This window comes from Amaranthus tricolor, chromosome 8, assembly GCF_026212465.1.
Source record: "Amaranthus tricolor cultivar Red isolate AtriRed21 chromosome 8, ASM2621246v1, whole genome shotgun sequence".
In the NCBI taxonomy this organism is placed as follows: domain Eukaryota; kingdom Viridiplantae; phylum Streptophyta; class Magnoliopsida; order Caryophyllales; family Amaranthaceae; genus Amaranthus; species Amaranthus tricolor.
This window is the reverse complement of record NC_080054.1, coordinates 26,664,046-26,685,329: the sequence shown is the minus strand read 5'-3', so window position 1 is coordinate 26,685,329 and position 21,284 is coordinate 26,664,046. Positions and strand designations below refer to the sequence as shown.

General features: G+C 29.6%; 1 protein-coding gene across 1 annotated transcript; it reads left to right on the top strand.

Annotated features, from left to right (window-relative positions):
- The first annotated feature begins 2,933 nt into the window (after nt 1–2,933).
- Nucleotides 2,934–8,365, top strand: LOC130821181 (uncharacterized). Its single transcript, XM_057686859.1, has 3 exons — nt 2,934–3,161; nt 5,662–5,930; nt 7,730–8,365. Exons 1-2 carry the CDS (start codon nt 3,047–3,049, stop codon nt 5,898–5,900), a joined length of 354 nt encoding a protein of 117 aa, XP_057542842.1. The 5' UTR covers nt 2,934–3,046; the 3' UTR covers nt 5,901–5,930; nt 7,730–8,365.
- The last annotated feature ends 12,919 nt before the right edge of the window (nt 8,366–21,284 follow it).

Here is a 21,284-nt window from a genome sequence, read left to right as displayed (position 1 = left end):
TCCAAAATCGTTATTTTTTTTTTCTTTTTCTTTTATTTTTCAATTCAAAACATAAAAGAAAGTTAACGGTTTTGAATGATTTTGGACGGAAAAAGTTTAAAAAGGTTAAAGTTGTAAAACGCTCAATAATAGAAGGGTACCATGAATAATAAAAAACTTAGGGTACCATTGATGCCAAATTCAGGGGTACCATTAATAATTTCCCTTCTTTTTAAATAAAATTTACCTATTAAAATTTAGGATAAATTGTTGTGAATAATCCCACATTTTCAATTACTTCCCAATAATCCCACATTTTGAAATTTTTTAATAATCCAACCTTTACTTTTGGTTTGTTGCCAATGGACCTTTAAAGAAATGACCTGTTATATTAGGTTACCTCTCATTTTCTTCTTTCTTAATAATAATTCAATATATTTTCCATTATCTCTCAACAATCTCATCTTTAAAATTGTGTTCAATAATTCAACTTTTACTTTTTGTTTGTTGCCAATTGAACCTTCAAGAAACTAAAGGAAATTACTATTATTTCCTAAACTTATAACGTTAATCATTGCATAAATAGTAATTGTCTATACATACATATCCTATCAACTAGGGGTTTTCAAAAATCCGAACTGCTGACCCATATCCTAAATGATGGGTCAATTATTTTAAAGATTAATATAATTCGGGTCGGTTACCCACCCGTCTTAACTGGTTGGATCATGCGCCACAAAATACATTGAGTCGGATAACCACCAACTTGTTATAAATATCTTTATCAAGTTGAAATTTAAATGTTAAAATTTTATAATCAATATAATTATAAAAAATTAATAATAGTCGTAACTTTTTCACTTCCCTTCAAAGTAAAATACCCCTTGTAATCGGTGGTAAAGAGAAATTGAGTATTTTAAAAATTGTAGATTTTTGATAATAATCGAAGAGAAAATGTGTTAAAAAATCAAAAGAGACTTAACATGTATGAATGAGATATGTTGAATTATTATAAACTAGTGGCAAAGAGAAATTGAGTATTTAGCTTCTTGAATGGTCCATTGGCAACAAAATGAAAACAAATGTTAGATTATTAGAAAAAAATCAAAAGATGGGATTATTGATAGGTAACGGTAAATAAGTTGGATTATTATAAAGAAGGAGAATATGAGATGTAACCTAATATAGCATGTCATTTCCTAAAGGGTCCATTGGCAACAAACTGAAAGTAAAGATTGAATTATTAAAAAGTTTTCAAAGGGTGAGATTATTGGCAGGTAGTTGAAAATAGGTTGGATTATTCACAACAATTTTTCCTAAAATTTAATTATTATTTCTCAACAATTTATATGAAAAAATTATATTCATATGAGATATTTATAGATTCGTTTTAATATATACTTAGCAAATATCAAATTTTTTTTAATTTAAAAAAATTCTGAATTAAAATTTTTTGCTTTTTAAGTTTACAATGGAATTCACAAAAAAGTGAATGAGAAAAACAAATAAAAATAGAGGGAATAATTACAATAAATTACTCTTTTTTTGATTGATCATTTTAAAAGTGTAGGTGATTACTTTAAGTCTGTACATGAATCAACCTAATAAAATAATCACACTATTAGACCGTCTCATGTAAGAATATTGTCTTGTATAGAACCTGAGCCGAGCTCATATAGTTAGTCAATTTTTTAATTGATTTGTTTAAAAGAATAAATGATCATTTTAAAACACTAAATATACTTAGATTAACCCAGTAGAAATGACTCACTATAATACGTCTTATTTAAAAATTTGTGTTGATATTTGTCTCGCTTATTAATTATTTTGTATCCTTTATTCACTTGCAGGTCATCTCTTATCTCATTCATAAGGATATGTAATGTCAAATTATTTTTTGATCATAATTTTTATGATCACAATCTATTATGATCACAATTCATGATGACGATTGACACAAATAATTGACGTACAGTCCAAATCCGATCCGTAGTCAAGTTAAACAAAATGTTTTATTATTTTTAAATTTAAATTTCGATAAATTCAAGATAATATTAATAAATATCTAATAAATTATTGTTTTACAATGACATCAAATTAGTTTATATTTCAATAAATTTTAAATTCGCTAATATTATTAATTAAAAGTTTCGAGGGCCTTGCCTACGAACCTCACCAGGCTACTTTTGTTCCCACAAACATAGTCGGGAGTACGTCACCCCCTACACCCTCGACTAGTTGACCGGGTTGTGAGACCTCGCATCAAAACACGTGAAACGGATACTTGATGTTACACTCATTTAAAAAGCAATATTTTCAAAATTTTGAAATTTTAATATTGTTAGGAAAAATTACTGTAAATAATACAACTTTTTGTTAATTTCTCTACAATAATACGAACTTTTGATTAATCATCAATAATACCAACTTTGGGGGTTTTTTTCTAGAATAATACCAACTTTAGTTTATTAATTAATTACTAAATTTTTTTATCATATAGTCACCTATAGTTTGATTTTTAACATGTTAGGTATATTCTAGGGAAATACCCCATAAGTTGGTATTATTCATGGTTAATCAAAAGTTGGTATTATTGTAGGAAAATAAGCAAAAAATTATTTTGTCTCTGGTAATTTTTTCATATTTTTAATGTTAAATTCAAATTTCATAAATAAGATTATAGTTACAAACCTAAGTGAGAAGTTTAGCACTTTTACAAATTTCATAAAGTTTAGCCCTTTTGCAAATTATAGGCTCAGTATTTATTTTTTGCTAATTACAAGCACAAAGTATTAAAATTTACAAGTTCATGTAAAAAATAAAGATTTTCAATCATTTAACCTAAAATTTTAACCACTAATTTAATCGAAATTCTGTGTTTTGACTTCAATCTGGTTGATACCGTATCTATAATTCCAATTTACAAAAATGCTAATTCTGTAAAACATTTGGGGAACAAAGTCAAAAGAAACGGTGACGCATACAGGAAAATAACCGCATAGTAATACCGTTGTCGACTATATTGACTTGCTCTTGATTAGAGAGTGTTAGAGGGATTTTAATTTCTATGTTTAGAAACAAGGAAGGAAGCCATAGCCAATCAGCCATGCCTGAGTTTTCTACTCCGCTATCGCTTCGCCTTCTCGTGTTCTTCTATTCTTTATCTCTTCACTCTATTACAGGTTTGTGCTGTAGATCTTTGTATATGTTCTTCAGTTTGATTACTCATTTATATATATAAGTATTACGTTAAATTCCTTTTCAATTCAATTGCTTTGATGTTTGTGACCTAATTTTGCTGATTTTTATTGTAATTTGCTTGTATCTAATTTCGTTTAGTATCTGATAACATGTCCTTATTATTATTATCTTGATTTGGCATGAGTAGATAATTTTCTTGCGTATTCTTGTGTATAAGTCGTCTATAATTTGAGAATCTTTCTTGTATAATCAGAATCGGAGGTTATTTTTTTTATTTGAACAACATTTTGGAGTTTTTTTTCCCTGTTTTATGCTCAAGTTAGCTTTCTTTTTGTCAGTTGGAATGTGCTGCTGTTAATAAGATTTTGTTTTTTATTATATTGGAAGTTTGATAGATTTCGTCTTAATAATCCGACCTTATCTATTACTATAGTACATATTGAAGTATGTTCTATTGTTCACGTTCTCCCCTCTTGAAAGCCATTCTGTCCAGTAAACTCTCTGCTTCAGGTGGAGCTGTAGTGAGTGTAGAATTGTAAATCCTTTTGCTTGTGTTCATGGGATGTTTGATATATTTTTTGATATCTCTTCAATATTTTCAGTTCATACACTAGCCGCCGGACATCACTAATCAGCCTATTTCCTGTTGGTTTATCTTTTGGAGTTTGCATATTCTGGTCTTTCGCCTTCGGAAATATTTTTAACCATCTGCTTCACTAGAGTCTGAATTCTTTTATAGTGCCAATTCAGTAATTTGATTATATTTTTCCTGGCTACTCGCTTTTATCACAGTTTATTAATTGTATGATTCCTAAGGCTAATGGTTTTAGTTAGGGTGCTCCTACCATCAAAGTGTTTGAAAAAGCGTTTTGGCTTAGGAGCCGTATCTGCTGATGATTTGATGTTATACCAAGTGGGGTCAACCACTTGCTCGAGTAGGAAGGAGATAGAAAAAGACATCCCTGATTTGTTTCTAGTCTTGTATTCACCATTTCTGTTTGGTCTGACACGATTAAAACATAAACAAGTTCCCGACTCGTTCATTTATAATTAGCTATCCTTGTGAGTGCTCGTTGCTTGTAACTTAGCCTTGTAGCTTGTAAGCTGTAAAGATGAACCATGAAAGCTAGGGCCTCTCAACTGATGATTTGAAATACTCCCTTCATGCCAAATTAATTGCTACGTATTTTTCTGGGTCGACCTGAATTAGTTGCAACATTTCCTTGTATAGCAAACTTTTACCCGTTAAACCTTAAGACTAACTTAATATCATCCATCAAATCCTACTTAAATGCATTTACATCACACATTTAAACAAAGAGGTTGTTTTTTATAGACCCTTTGTGGCTAACATTTGATAGCTAATATATATTATCAATTTATGAAGAAAAATTTTCTTTAGAGAATAAGAATATGAGGGTTACTCCGCTGGAGTTGAAGTAATCATATTTGCATTTGTGTTATTATTTCTCAAATCAGGAGAGGAGGTTGAAGGAGGCATTTTGTCTCAACTAAGATACAAGTTTAGAGGTTTAGGGCTTGAGACTTCCCTTGCATTTTAGTATTGCTGAAGTTCTTTTCGTAAACTAGTGTTGATATTCACCTGAGATAATGGGGACGTCATTCAATTTATGCCAAGCTAGAGCACACGGGGCTTTGCTTAATCATCTAACTACCATTTTGTGGTTAATTAAACAGACTATTACTTTATGTTTGGATAGAAAATTAGGAAAGAAAAGAAAGGATGGGAAATGGAAGGGGAGAGGTAAGGAGGGAAAGCACACCTTGCTAGTTTAGAAGGGAAGAAGAGAAAACTAAAGAAAATGAGTGTTTTTCCTCCAAATCGTTCCACTTTAGGAGAGATTGTATTTTTAATAAAATTTGTCCATGTTTTCCCTTCAATATCCAAACCCTTCCCCTTCAAATCCTTTCCCTCCCTTTTTTAGTTGGTCACACAGCTCAAAAATATTGGTTAATAGCTTTTAAGCAACTAGATTTTAAGCGAAAACCAAAAAGATACTCTAAGTTGCTTTTTTGCTACTTTTTCTCTAATAAACAACCAACGACTAACAACCAATTGCCAAACACGAAACATCCCCAATAGTGAAAATGTTAAACTGGGTATTTGATACCTCTAAGGCACCAATGATCAAACCAGTGTCACATGATTCATTATTCCTCTTGCGAATCGAAAAAAACGAATTATGATCGATTTTTGGCTATTGTTGAAGCACTTTTATCGAATTGCGAATTCAAAAAAGCAAATTTTCTAGCGAATTATGTTAAAGTGGACCAAACAATCTGTGATATGCATGATCTTTGTTGGATCCTTCTCTTCTTTCCTTAGAATATCTAACAGGATGTGTAATTGTGTTAGGTTGGCTCTTTATAATTTGCCTGACTGTCTTCAAGTGTGTTTAGTGGGTAGTCAAGCAACATTCTTCTATTTACGTTTTCAAATCTCTCTTTCTTCTCTCTCAGGCTTATCTGATGATATGCCAAGTTCCAAAGATGACAGTGGGAATGGTTCGTCGAAAACGAGTAGTGGTTTTGGGACCAAGGTTGCTATTGTATGCCTTGCTGTTGTAGTTGTAGTACTTTTTTCTATCTTCCTTTTCAAGATATGGCAAAAAAAGAAACGAGAAGAACAATATGCGCGTCTTCTAAAGTTGTTTGAAGAGGATGATGAGCTTGAGGTGGAACTGGGTCTAAGAGATTAAACATGCATTGCATCACCAATGTAGTCCCAGGTGTGCAACACTTGCCCTCTTACATCGACTGATTAACTATAGTTGTGTTCTCTTTGGAGCTTTCTAATCTTGTTCTCTGCATGGAATATAAATTTAAGAGCTTGATTTATTGAACAAAGGATAACGAAATGAGATTTTCACTCGTTTACCAAAGCAAATGCAATATGCTTGATGTCTGTAGGATATTATATGAATGATATCTTCTTAAGTGCTTTACATACACATTCTTGTAAAATTCTTGTTTGCTTAATTATTAATTGAAAAAATCTGGGTCTTTATATGTGAGATTTAAACAAAGATAATCTCAACAATTGGTATTTGGTAAAACAAAGAGAGTTTCAGTCTACTGTTTTAACTCTTTAGTTTTGTGATGAGTGAGCACTACAAATCAATTTCCTCCGTTTTTGCATTTTTATCTTGCATGTGAAGAAATTTGAAGAAGGCAGGGTATCAAAACAGTTTTTCAGTTATATTTAATAGTTGATGGTTACTTCAAGGAGCTATGTTGTATCTCTTGTTGTGTACAATAGCTTAAGAGATTGCTGTTGATGAGAGTTTCTGAGGGCGCTGATGTGAATGCCTATCTTGTTCAAGATTCTTTTGTTTAGTCACGATATATTGGACACTTGGGGAAAGTTTTGAGGTTTGTCGAAATTTTGATATTGTCACATTAGTTTTTCTTTTATCGAGTATTGATGTTGTCCTTAAGATAAAGTATGGTATGGAATATCATCAAAAACTATATTTACAGATATCATTTTTAAGTAGTTCAGACCATCTTGTAAAAATGTTGGGGATGTGTACGTACAAAAAAGGTGGGAATATCCTGTTTTTTGACCAACTCTTATGTCCTTCCATTTTCCCTAAACCCTACCATATTAATTCTCTCGTCCATGGACCCAAGTACTTAGGGTGGTTTATAAATCAAAACTTGTACCTCGGTTCTATTTTTTAATTAGTCAAATTTGTAGACAAAATATATGAAGTGGTCATTGATGTGTGTACAAATTAATACTTGTCAATAGCCAAGTCCTAGCCCCAAAGCTAAGGTTACTGTTGGAACCAACTAAATCTGGCAATTTTTGGTCTGTCCTCTTTGTTCATTTGTCCTTATGCTCTGACAAGTCCTATATCTATCATTTTTACACCCATAATCCAAGTTATCATTTGGTTGTCGTACATGCTTGAATCATCAAAACAGTTACACTCGTCTTATCTTCATCATTTGACTGCTAAGTACTTCTGAATACTACTGTGTTGAAATTACTGAGATAATGTTTGTTAGAAGTAAATGTTAGTGTCTACAGCAGAGGTTACGTTACGAGTGAAATATTAAACAGGTTTGAGGAAGTAAGTTATCATGTTTTGTGTTTGATAAGACAGGCTAACTTATTAGTACAGTCAACTGATCTGTAACAATTAATTTAGGATTAATGGTGGTTTTCTTCAATAAACCAAATTCACCCATCCATACACTAATAATGACATTTCTTCTTGCTACTTTTGAATGAAAAGAAAGCAAAACGTTGATAGAGCGTGCATAATACCCATTATTTTGGTTACGGCATTCCTATTGTGCTGAAGTAATAAACTTGGAAGCTCCCAAATTCCTTGCTTTGAAGTTTGTTACGATTAGACCAATTGGTTTGGCATTCATGTTGCAACTGTTGATCACCAACCCTTGATTTTGGTGCAATTTTCATTGGCACCATATACTTCATTTAATTCTTTGACGTGTTATCATATTTGTAATTCCTTTGTAGGAAGGATAATTCATTTACTGGTATTGGTTGGTGCAGGAATATGCTTCTGTGTCTCAAGAATGGTTCCTTCGATGATCATTGGTGCTGGCTACTTAGTGCCAGACCGTTTCCTTGTAGATTGCTGTAATTGTAAGAAAAATTTATGTTATATTATTAGTCATCTTTCAGTAATTTGGCTACTATACATAATAGAAACATCAATGCAAAATGCTTGATTCATAGTTTTGTAAAGATTCTGGGATATACAAGATCCTATCTGCAAACACCTTGTGTATAAGGTGCATGTATATATTCGGTTGCAATCGTTTCCCACAACAGATTTGGCCCCAATTGCAAGGTTCCAAAGAGAAAACAACATGCTCGAAAATGGAGAGATCCTTCTCGGCCATGAAATTGGCTGCCAAATTGATCTATTCAAAACAGTGGTAAAATGGAGAGAACCTTCACATTAGTGAGGAAAATGAAAATACAAGCAACTATGCCTGTTCAAGTAAGCAGGTTAAGATTGAGAAATATCGACTTAACAACTTAGGTTAACTCGGTTCAAGCAATTGTCTTTAATAGTTTAGATTGGGTCAACAATCATTAGATTAGACCCAACCTAGCCTACATATTCTCAGCAAAACTTTTTTGATTATTAGGTAGAACCTTCGAACAACATAGTTCAACATCATGGATACAAATCGTAATAAATTATGAAATGAATACAATAGTTGATTATACAATTTCTCTATATCTTCATATACAAAAAAACAATCGTAATTTTATGAACAAAATTGAAAATCGGAGGTACAACACTTTCCCATTTCTTTCAAGACTTGAACACTATTTATGTGCATTTTACCTACACACCTCTATATTTCTTTACATTTATAAACACAAGCATGAAATTCTTGACTCAACACTAGTTTGTTACCCTTACTTGAAGGAAGCAAATGAGGAAGACTCTTGTAAAGAGCTTTCTAGAAGGCCCTCTAATTGATTCAACTTTGCAAAAACTCCAACAAGAGGTGATGTATTATAAGTACAAGCCTCGGTTTGCATGTAATTTCTCCTATCATCATCGAAATTATCCTTAAAATCGGGTCCTCCAACAAGCGCGCCAACCACAACATTAGAGTTCGGGTCTAAACTTACATACCCATTGTAACACCCCATAATTTATCGGGTTTAAAAATAAATAAAATATAATAAAATTAAGTATAATAAAATAAAATAAATAAGTAATATTAAATTATATTATTTTACATAGTTAATTACAAGAAATAAAGTGAGTTAAATTTTAACGGTAACGAATTTTATCGCGTACGAGGTTATCGCGTGACAATTCCTTTTTATTTTAACAATAGTATAATAATTGTTTAATTAATTAGTTAACAAATAAAAAAAAATAAATAGGGGAAGGGGAATAGGGTAGCCGGTTGTGTAGGAGTAAGGGGAGGAGTTTTGTAACTCCTCTCATAAGTGTGAATTATGACACTTTAAGCCATCCCTTAATTTGCCTATTAATCCTTAAGCTTCAATTGGAATTCCTCACATTCTTAATCTTCTAAGTGAAAAAAATAAAATTCAGAAAATTCTCCCTTGTTGCTCTTGGTTTTCGGCACTCAAAAAAAAAAAAACGAAAAAACATTTTTGTTCAATCCAATCTTCTAATCAAAGGGTAAGTTAAGTTGGGTTGTTAATTATAAATTTTATTTATAAGAAATTTTAGTATGGGATTACATAATTTTCTTTTTTTTTTAATATGATATCCTATGACTTATTAGGAGGATTGAGTATTTTATATAAGTTTTCTTTAATAATCATTTGATAAAATTGGTTTATTAAAAGGATTAAATCCTATTTCTATTATATAAAATTTTCCTTGATTTACATTCTTTAACAAAGTTTAAATTTGTTATAGGAATAAAGTCTATTCAAAGGTTAAAATGGATTTATTTTACGATTTATATTTCTCTAGCAAGATTTTAGTTTGTTAGAAGGAATTTTAAGTGTATTGATTAAGTAATGTAGGTATCCATGAGTTTATAAATCCTTTAACAAAATTTGATTTGTTTAAAGGATTGTCCTTATATATACATGTTTTGTTTTTTTTTTTTTTTAAAAAAATGATGGTTTATGATTCTCTACAAAATTTTAATTTGATAAGAGAATCAAGTATTTAATTTAATTATCATGGTTTATGAAAGTTTAAGTGCTCTTGAAGGATCTTGTGGATGAGTATGTCTTAAGTTGTTAGCCTTATGTTTTGATGATGGTTTAGATTGATGATGGGATTTTGTGTATTGTTAGATGTGCGGAAATATCAAGTGGTTGTGTGATAGGAGAATTGGTCTTGTTTGTTTTATTTTAGTAGAATGTAAATTCGGTTTCGGTTAGGTGTATCTTGGTTATGAGATTTAAAAAGGATTAAATAATTTAAATAATAAAAAAAATAATAAAATAAAAATAATTAAAGTAAAAGGACTTTCGGACAGCAGCTGCTGCCTCGGTAGTGGCGCCCCGATCCGAGTGTTGGGTGTGTGTTCGTTGTTGTTTTATTTAACCGATGCGTTTTTAAAACTCGTTAAAACGCTTAAAATAATTAAAAATAGTAATTGGATGCTAGAAATTATGAAATTTGGTACCCAAGGTAATTGATGTGTTCCGGACGCAGCAGTGAAGTCGGATTTTTAATTTGAATTTTCTAAACTGTCCGAAATGGCCATAAAAGTTTCTGGTCAGAGTGTAAAATTTGGAACTATTGGGAGTTGGATGAAAACATTTGAAATTATCAAGTCTTAGTGATATCTTAATGGTATTGAGTGGATTAAATGTTTAAACACGATCTAATACGTGATTGTTTTGTGTGTGTGTTATTTAGGACCTCGTTTCATAAGAGGGCGAAATTTTTATTGTGCTTGAACAACGTGTGTTTGCAGCGTTCAAAGGTACACGCTTTGACCATACGTTTTATATGGTTGTGCAAGTAATGTTGTTTTATTTCTAATCGAGGCATCATAAATCACATAAGGATTAGACACCTCAAATAATATGAAATAATTAAGTGAAAATTGAGCATTTATGTGTTTGTCACCCAAGGGGATTGACGTTTGGTTATGTTACCCAAAGAGCGTTAACAAATGGTTTGGAATATTATAATTATTGTTCACATGGCAGTTTTGGATCATTACGGTCACCATGGGGGTATGCATACTTTAGCCTTTGGCGACCCGAACAGGACGGGTAACGTCTTAGGTCGGTGGTTGCCTTGAGATTAGCTCTCCCAAGTGTATTCCTCCAAAAATATTTGAATTTATACTTGAACGACCCGAACAGGACGGGCAACGTTACAAGTTGGAAATTATAAATGGTTTACACTTGAACGACCCGAACAGGACGGGCAACGTTATAAGGTTGGAAATATTGAATAATGAATATATATTAGAGCCTTTGCATGCTAAGATAAACAATGCTTGTATTCAACCTGTTTGATATATGTATGAAGTCTCTGACGTGTATTGGTTGTTCTTTGGAACCTGCTACGTGTTGTCATACGACGTGCAGTAGGTTGATTGCAGGTGGGGGCTGGAGTGAGGACTCAGCTTAGAACCCATAACCATCAAGTCTAAGACATACTTTGTAATAAGTGTATGAGTCGAAATAACTCAGTTTATGTAACGAAAGTTTAAGACGTTTTCTTTTTACCTCGTACAACTTTTTTAGCTAGTCTAGAGGCCGGTAGGCTCTCGAGTTGTATGTAAAGACTTCCGCTGACTTGTTTTATTTTGTTTGGCGTTGTTTCCTGCATTGACCATATTCCTTTACCGTTGGAACGTTGACGATCCGAGTGGAAAAATGAATTTTATTGTGTCCGTTTGTGAACCGGAATCATGTTTTCACATGATTTTCCGGGTCACTTAAACCGGGCCGTTACACCAATAATCATATCCTTGGGTGCACCCAATACAGCCTTTATTTTGTCTATAAGATACAATAGACGCCCCTCTATGGTGCATTCTTTTAGGGTAGTTACCACCATAACCAACTAAATAACTCATATTCATAGGGTTAGAGCCTAGAATATTGTCAACTTGAGACTTAGGATACTCAAGCATCTCTATATGATTCACTTGACCATTAGGACATTGTAATACTTGGTAGATACTTTGTAGGAAATCAAAGTATATGGTTTACTAAAAAGGTAGCCGATGAGACGTATTGCATGTTGTTCCATTGCCTGACGAATAAGAGGCCTTCGAGTGTTCGTTCGACATTGGTTCCGTTGTTGTTCTTGTTAAGACATGAACATAGGTAATATCTAGCTTTAGACTCATATTGTTGAAGGATTTTCCTTTGTTGCTCATGCTTTCCATCATCTAGCAACTAATCAAGTAATGTAGGCATTTGTAGGTGGTTGGACAAGTTACTAGAATGAGCAATAGGTCAAACTTACTCATCTGTTTTCACTTATTTTGATATATTTTACTAATAATAGTAGATTAGACGAGTATATAGGAGATGGGTTGCTATTCTTTAAAAAGTGAATTTGTGCATTTTTTTTAAAAAAAAAATGTATTTCTTTAAAAATATTTGTTCCGGGCCCAACTGGGTTTGTTTTCAAACACAATTGTAGGCATAGCTTGTAGAAAGATTGAAACAATTAAGCAATTTTAATAAAATAAAAAATAAAAAATAAGCTTCAGGTAAACTTAATTCTAAAAATAAGCGTTTTTATGTCCGAGCCTTACGTTAGGTATGTTCGCAGTTATTAACTGCGAACAAAAAAATTGGTCAAAAAAAAGTCAAAAATGTTTGTTTGCAGTTAGTAATTACGAACAATGGGGAGACAATGTCATAATGTTAGGAAGGATGGAAAAAGGGGAAGTCATGTTCTAACTGCGAACAACAATGTTTTTGTTTTTTTCGTCCCTTCTAAAGTTATAACGCTGTCTCACTTTTGTTCGCAGTTATTAAGTGCGAATAAACAATTTTGATTTTTTTTGACCAATTTTTTTGTTCGCAGTTAATAACTGCAAACATACCTGACATAAGGCTCGGACATAAAAACGCTTATTTTTGAAATTAAGTTTAACCAAAGCTCATTTTTTATTTTTTTTTGTTAAAATTGCTTAATTATTTCAAATTTTGTAGCTTGTACATGAAACAGTCGTATTGTTAGAAGATTTCATTAGTCGTTTTTAGCGCCTAATTTTTTTTCTTATATATTTGTTCGTTACTAATTATAATTTAATTAGTGATGGTAGTAATTTGAAAATTCTCTACAATGATTAGAAACTTGTTAATTCGTAACGCAATTATGAATCGTAACAAGTAACGTAAACTTTGGAGGTAAAACTTAAAGTTGAGCAACTACCCATAACAGTTCGAAAAAAAATTTTAATTATTACCCAAGCATATTATATAACCATGATGGGAGTAAATTAAATATTTCTCACATATACAAGTGATTTTTAAACATGAAGTACAAGTTACATAACTTGTTACATGTACAACAATTTTTACCCAAACTTTAAACTATCTTAGATAAACCTTTCTTATACCATAATAGACCAAATTGAGGACAAAAAGCACTCCAAATCAGCCCCAAACAGCAGCTAATATTGCTGTCCCAAATCCCCTTAGTAGCTCCTTGTTCACTTACACACTCAAGCCAATCACACTACCTAAAACCCCTTTTGTTCTACCCAAAGCTTGTGCATCATTACAAGCATGCAAGAGGCAAATATTTGAAGCAAAAGCACTCAATTTTCTGAATTATTATTCAGCCATAAATCCCAACACATTGCTCCCAAGTTCATCCATGAACAAACACTAGAATCCTCTAAACTTTCAATAACTAAAACACCTTCTTTTCTCATCAAATCTTCTTCAAAAACCCATCTAAAACTTCTGAAAATTTATGTTTATAAACTCAAATCTCCCATAAAAATAATCTTCATCTTAAGTGCTTTCCATAGACACCAAACTTGAAGAAATCCACCAAGTATAGAGTAAGTTATGTTCATTTCCTTATTCCACTAGTTTTGTTAAAACTTGTTTATGTAAAACATTTTTTTACATGAATCTTTCTATAAACTAAGATCATTATAAAATGAGTATTTTATCTCTAAACTAAGAAAATCATCACTTATAAATCTATAAAAATAGGCCATAATAGAAAGTAAGAAAATGTATTTCCACAAACATATAAATTTTATTACTTAAAGGATTCAAATAAAATTATGGGACTTAACTAAGTATGTTGCTCAACATAATAAGTATACTCCAAATATGTTAAAATCATCACAAGTATTAGTCTAACAACTCTAACTAGGAAAAGTTAAGTGCATGTTAGAAATCCAAATTTATTATTGATTTTTTTTGGATGAATGCAATATGTTTAGTTGAAGAGTTGGAGTTGAGACTTGAAGGGCAAGGACCCGAAGTCAGAACCACATCTAAGAACGCGTAGGAGCTTACGTGGGAGCTTACGGAATAATTATATAGGCTTGGAGTCGAGGTATGTCACATGGGGTGATTTTTAAAGGATTTAAGAACAAGTTGGGAAAGTTTGTGTATAAACTTTTTTTTTAAAAAAAAAAAAATTCCCAAAGAGAAGTTATTAAATCTTGAAAGATGATGTCAAAATGATAAATTTGAGTATGGAATAATTTATTACATGTATTATTATTGTGGGCATCATGCATGTTGATTTTATAAATTATTGTATGTTTAAAGGCATGTTTAACACTACTTTGTGAAAGTTATTGTGATGGAAATGATTATATGAATTTGAAAATATTTGAAATTCATTTTAAAAGAAATTTTCAGTAGCTATATGTTAAGAAAATTTCTTGGATACTTTTTTTTGAGATTATTCGTTAAATTGATATTTTAATGGATTATTTTAAGGTGTTAAATACTCTTATTATAAAACATGGTATTAGATGAACTCTTCATCATCAAAAATAATTAAAAAATAATGTATGTAATTATCCAAAAAAATATTATTATTATTAAAAAAAGAATCATTAGATAGAATAATTTAGATACAATAATGCTTTTAGATACAAATATACAATAATGAAACTAAGAGTCATTACCATTTTTTATTACTAACAACCAAATGCATTCAATGGAATATTATCTTCCATTACCATTCTTTAGTTATGCACATCAAACAATAGAATCTTCATTATCAATTTTCATATCCATTTCTTCATTACTATTGTCATTACAACATTTTATTCTCATTACTTCATTACCATCAACCAAACGGGCCGTAAGCGTTACAACAATCAGCAAAACAATAAAAAAAAGTGTATACCCCTTAATTCTCATGCATAAAGAAAAAGGCTACTATATATGATTAGAAAAAAAGTGTATACCCCTTAATTCTCATGCATAAAGAAAAAGGCTACTATATATGATTAGAATAAGTTAAACCAAAATTCAAGTATTCAATTTAAAATATACTCCTATTATTATTTAAAAAACACAATAGATGTAGAATATTTAAAGTGATTCAATTATTTCCTTGAATTTCTATTTTCCTACCTAAAAACCTTTTTTAAAGTAATAAAATAAAAGCACCTAACTCAATAAAATATACCTTTTAGAAAAACTTTTACTATAAGTTTAGTGGTGTTGAATTGAATCTTTATACTATAGCTATTTAAAATTGACCGATTAAATAAAATCGGGTATGATTTAATTCGATTTAATTTGAAATAACACTTACATAATAAATCAAATTAAATTGATATATATATATATATATATATATATATATATATATATATATATATATATATATATATATATATATATATATATATAATTCAACAATAAAAAATAACCCGACACAAGATATTATATTTGAAACCCGCTCAAACACCTGATTAAACACCTTTTTAAGAAGAAGCCGCCTGTGTTTGAGTTCCAATACAAGTGAGGTTAATGCCCCATTGGCCTAGTCTCAACTAATTTAATTTCTAGCAGTCTACTTTCTTTGTACTCCTACCATGAACTTTGGTATGTAATTCTTTTTTAGCCGATTTTATTTTATAAAGTTTGCTACATTTAATTTGGTTATAACTTGTTTTTAATTCTATCTACACATATAATTGATTTTTTATTCTCATAATATTATTACAACTATCTATATCTTCTTGTACCTTGAAATGAATAATAAAATTGATAAAATAGCTTTATGCATTTGTTGCAATCCCCATAAGACAAACTATCGAGTTGTACTGTAACCGCCTTGAATTATGAAGGCAGACACTAACTGGAATTTAGTATTAATCAAGCGGAAGCTTACTTTTGCCAACACAATTAAGGGGTTACTTAAAGGTCAAACCAATATCCAAGCAATATAACGGAAGTCTTAACTGTCCAAAATATAGGAATATTACAACCAAATCGAAATAAGTCCAAAATTCAAATTACATCCTTAAAATAGTCTAAATCTAAACTAATAATCTCTCAAATAAAATAAAGAGATCTAAACAAAAGGGGAGTCATACTCCAACTCGGTTCAACTTCCGCTTGCATATCCATTCTCCGTCGAGGTGCCATAGGGGTTTACTCTAAAAACAAAACCATTGGAAAAACATACAAAGCATAGTATCAGCAAAAAGGCTGAGTATAAACACACTGGTGTCCGTCAAACAAGTTATTAGAATCCTTTTTTTTATTGAGTAAATTCATTTTGAAATATGTTTTTTCATTTGATAAATCATATTATGATTCAAATCCAGTTCAATGGCTCTATAATAATTTCAAATTCTCATTTTTCATCATAAATCATAAGATCTCAATAGATCCAAATCAATTTCAAACTCATATCATAAGTTTACATGGGTACTCTGTGAGTCATCCTGTGACTCGTTTGGTAGTCGGTCTACCGTCCGCGACATGTCCGGCAAGTGTAACACAATGGTATTGTGAACAATACGCGCTCAGCATTGGTGAGCTATTTAATCATGCACACAACATTTGCTGTGGCATATGTACCCGCCATTTAGGCTAAAACATTTTTTTGTACATAATATATATCTTGTAATTTTAATAGCATTTGAAAGTCAAAAATATTAACTTTCTCCATATGATAAACATCTTTTATTTGCACATAGCAAAACATACTTTATTTGCAACTTAGCAAAATCAAATCATAATATTTCCCACATGGGTAAAACATGCTTAGCATAATCATATCATTAAACATAACCTTTGTATTATATTGGGGCATCACTAGCATGTATGGAAATTCTTCGTAACAAAAAGTGATTAAAGATCAATACGATTTTTTTTTTAAGGAAACCACTAAAATGTTTCGTTTCAATCCTTCTTAAAGTAAATATAACTTAAAAGGGTTTTGAAATTCATTCAAAACAACTAGAATATGATTCATAAGTCTATAAAATCATTAATACAAAAGATTTCATAAAACACTATTTTCTTAAATACGAGATAGTTTTGCCGGTAATAAAATCGATAATTGATTTACAAAGTACATATTAATTCTCCAACAAGGCCCAAATTAATCAAGTCATTATAATACCTTATTTAAAATGAATTTAAGTTTGTCCCATCAAATTATAATGGGTTATGCGAATTTATAACGATCTTACAATTATTTTCGACAATTTGGGTATTTACTGTTATTTAAATGGTGTCTTAAATCCGTAAAATTTATAAACCATCTCATTTAAAATTAATTTATACTATGAGGCAGTAGGTTATTAATATAATTAAAATTTTTTTATATAGGTTTATTTTTACCCAAATTTAATTAACAATATTACACTTTCTAATAAATAAACATTTTCTATTATTTTGATAAATTAGTAAATAATTAATAATTTATTTTTATAAAATTATACCAAAGTTCCAGAAGTCATATAATATGTTTATTAGGCCATTTGAACTTATAAAACTCATGTATGATGTTTTATTATTTTGTATAGACATTTTATCGATAAATAGTATAAAATAGGTTTAAAATTATTTGAGTCCGAATAAAATATTATAAAAAATTATATGATATTCCAGAAGCTATTTTAAGGGGTATAAAATTTTAAATAACCATTAAAAATCATGTGGAATATTTTTAATAATTAATATCGTTATTTTACCGATAAATCGAATAAAATTTATTTAAGTCCATATATGGTCACGAAAATCCATATAAATTTTTGAACATGTATCTACTGTTTATATAAGTGTCTCATAAAATTTTTATGTCCAAAAGACGTCATTTAGTATTTATTTTATATTTTACCGTTTTCAAACTTACCGATTATTAATAATCGAGTAAAAACTATTAAGGTCCTTAAATGTCAACGAAACCTTCCCAAACTTTTACTAATTTTACCTACTATCTATATGAGTATGTGATAAAAATTTCAAGTCCATATGTCATTGTTTGGTAATTATTTTATATTTTACCATTTTACAATTTACCGTTAAACAATTTAACGATTATTCAAAAATTTTAAAAAAAATTCCAAACTAAATATATTCTGGCCAAATCTTGTTGGAGACATTATAATATATTTTTATAATACTTCATTACCATTACAGCCTAATACCAGGTTATTTGATGGTAATAAAAATGGCCATTTTTGGTAATTTCATTACCTTATTTTATTACCATCTATTACCATTGAAGACATCCAAACAACCAAATTTTTTATTACTTAATTTTATTACCATTACCGCCCTCTAATACCATGTACCAAACGGACCGTTATTGGACTAGGTGAGTTCATCCTACCAAGAATTTCATGTCATTTCTTATTAGCTTATCTAAAATCAATAAAAGTAATTTCGTTTGTTTCTTTTGTTTTTTCACTTTAAAATATTTGTGTTGTTTATATCTTTAATTAAATAATGTAGAATTTTTCGTCTATATAAAGTAAACTCAACCACTCATTCTGTTTCTTTTTGTTTCTTAACCTTACTTTTTGCATGTAATTTAAAGTAGATTTTAAGTATTAATATTTTTCAGTACGCATCACAAAAATTGTAAAAATTATATTGTATTAAAAAATTTTATATCAAGATAAATCAAACAAAATTTCACATGAATATATTTTATTTTCGATATATACTTTAAAAATATACTTTAAAAATTTTTAAGTATTGGAACAAACTTAATTAGTGCATTCTCTTTGGAATTGGATTATGGATATACATCTCAACTTCCACTTCAATAACAAATAAGGAGCACATGTTTAATTTATTAATGTGCACCAAATGCTATTAAAGTATAATCTTTTGGGAAAGTGTACACGAGCAAGTCCACAAACTTATATTATGGAAAAAGTTCAAATATTTAGTAAAAAATTATAAATGATACATAAATGAAGGGAGAAAATATGATGTGGAAAGAGGAAAAATTAAGAGAAAGGAAGATGATGAACTCTAAAAAAGATTATTGTTAATAAAATAAGTTGAATGATGAATTTTTAAGAGAGAGAAAAAAATTAAATAGTACTCTATTATGAACCGTAAAAATAAGCCATTGATAAAGGATGATCTAAGCATAATTTAAGCCATAAATGATTAAAAAAACATATTAGAATGCGTAAAAATAAAATGTAGTAAATACTCTCTTTATTTTCATTTATTCTTTTTATTTACTTTTTTCGCATATCCCAATACAAACTTAAAAGTTAAATAATTATAAATGTGAGTTTTTAAAAATTCTAAAAGGTTGATATTTATAAAGTATATATTGAGGCGAATCAATCAAGATCTCACATGAATAATGATTTTTCATATAGATCGATGAGAAATGGTAATTAAAGTTTGACTCTAAAATTCGTAAATTTTATTTTATAAGAATATATGAAAATGGATAAAGTAAAATACTTCCTCCGTTCCACTATACTTTTTACATTTGACTTTTTATGCAATTCAATGTGTCATACAAGGCTTATTATTAATAATAATCACTTGACTATACATTTATAGTCTTATAGTAATTACATATAACTTTAAAATAATCACTTACAATCTTAAAATTATTAATAATCACCTTAAAATGACTAATTATAATCATAAAATGGAGTTTTAAAATAATCATTTATAATTTTAAAATGATCACAAAATTTTAAAAATTAATTAAAAAAATTAATTAATTATATGAAGTTTTCTAATGTGTCATACAAGACTTGTTATTAGCATGTTGATGTGGTGCTAGTTTTCATTAAAAATAATTTCTCTTTATTACTTTCCTTATACTTCTATTTAACAAATTCTTTTCTTCTCTCCTTTCATTTACTTCTCACTTTTCAACGATAACAATATAGACGCCATCAATCAACATTCAGTTGTTTAAAAACTTGTATATTGACCCCAAAATACCATTAAAAATTTATTAAGAAAATAATCAAGACTTCAATTTTTTTATATATTCTTGCTCTGCCCATAATCTAATGTTAGTTTTCGCACTACTTTAATTTAGGAATATAAAAAAATAATATTATAATTTCAATGAAATGAAAGGAGTATATCAATTAAACGAAAGGAGTATATTGTAGACATCAATAAATAATAGCTAGACACTCTTGATCCTCACAACTTACATGCTAAATGGGTTTAAATAATACTTTTAATTATTATTTGTAGACTTAAACTATTTCTAATATATTACTCCTTCCTATTTAGCTTATGTGTTCCATTTTTTTTTATGGTCAAGTCACCTTAATTGTCCAATTTCTATTTTTGGCATGGGTTTTTGACTTTTATGCCCTTAGTAGCTTTATTCTATTTTTAATTATACTCTCCATTACCATACTAATTTTCTTCCTTTACATTAAAAATCTATAATACCACTCTCTTTCCTGCCCTTAGGGTCCCCACTTTTGACTCTCCTTAAAATCCGTAAAAAGTCAAATGAAACTCTTAAGATGAATAGAAGAGAATATTTAACCTTGCATACTTTCAATTACTTATATACCCAAGTCCCCAAGTATTGTTCAATATGGGGATTGGAGGAAAAAAATATTAGACTTAGAAATGAAGTTTCCTACCTTAATGGTAAAAATGTCCAAGTTCAACACACATGTGGAAATAGATGGTCAAAAAAAGTTTGCAATGTGAGAAAAGTGAAGAGTAAAGGTGTGAACTTTTTTTTTTATATGAAGTAAAGTTGTGAATTTGGAAAACATCCATTGTTTTTTATGTTATAACCTATGTGAATTTTTTACCTATATTGTAATTATTTTGTTTTTTTTTTTAGATTTTATGTTTTTAATATAGTGGTTGTAAATTTACGTTGTATGTAATATTTCTTGAAAATCGACAATCCAAGGCTTAGAAGCCAATGAAGGGAAGAAACTTTAGGGTTGGAAAGGCCTCAATTCAATTAAAGAGGATGAGCCAAATAAACAATCACATAAAGACCCATGCGCTTGGCTGTTTGCATAACCTTCAACTCAATCAGATTGGATCTTATAGGTGGAATTTTCTTTTATAATATCATCTTATGTGAACAATAACGGTACCCAAATTAGTATGAATATAATATACTTAAATTTTTAATGGGTATTATTAGAGAAAAAGATTTAAGTAAAAAAATGATTAATATTTTAAA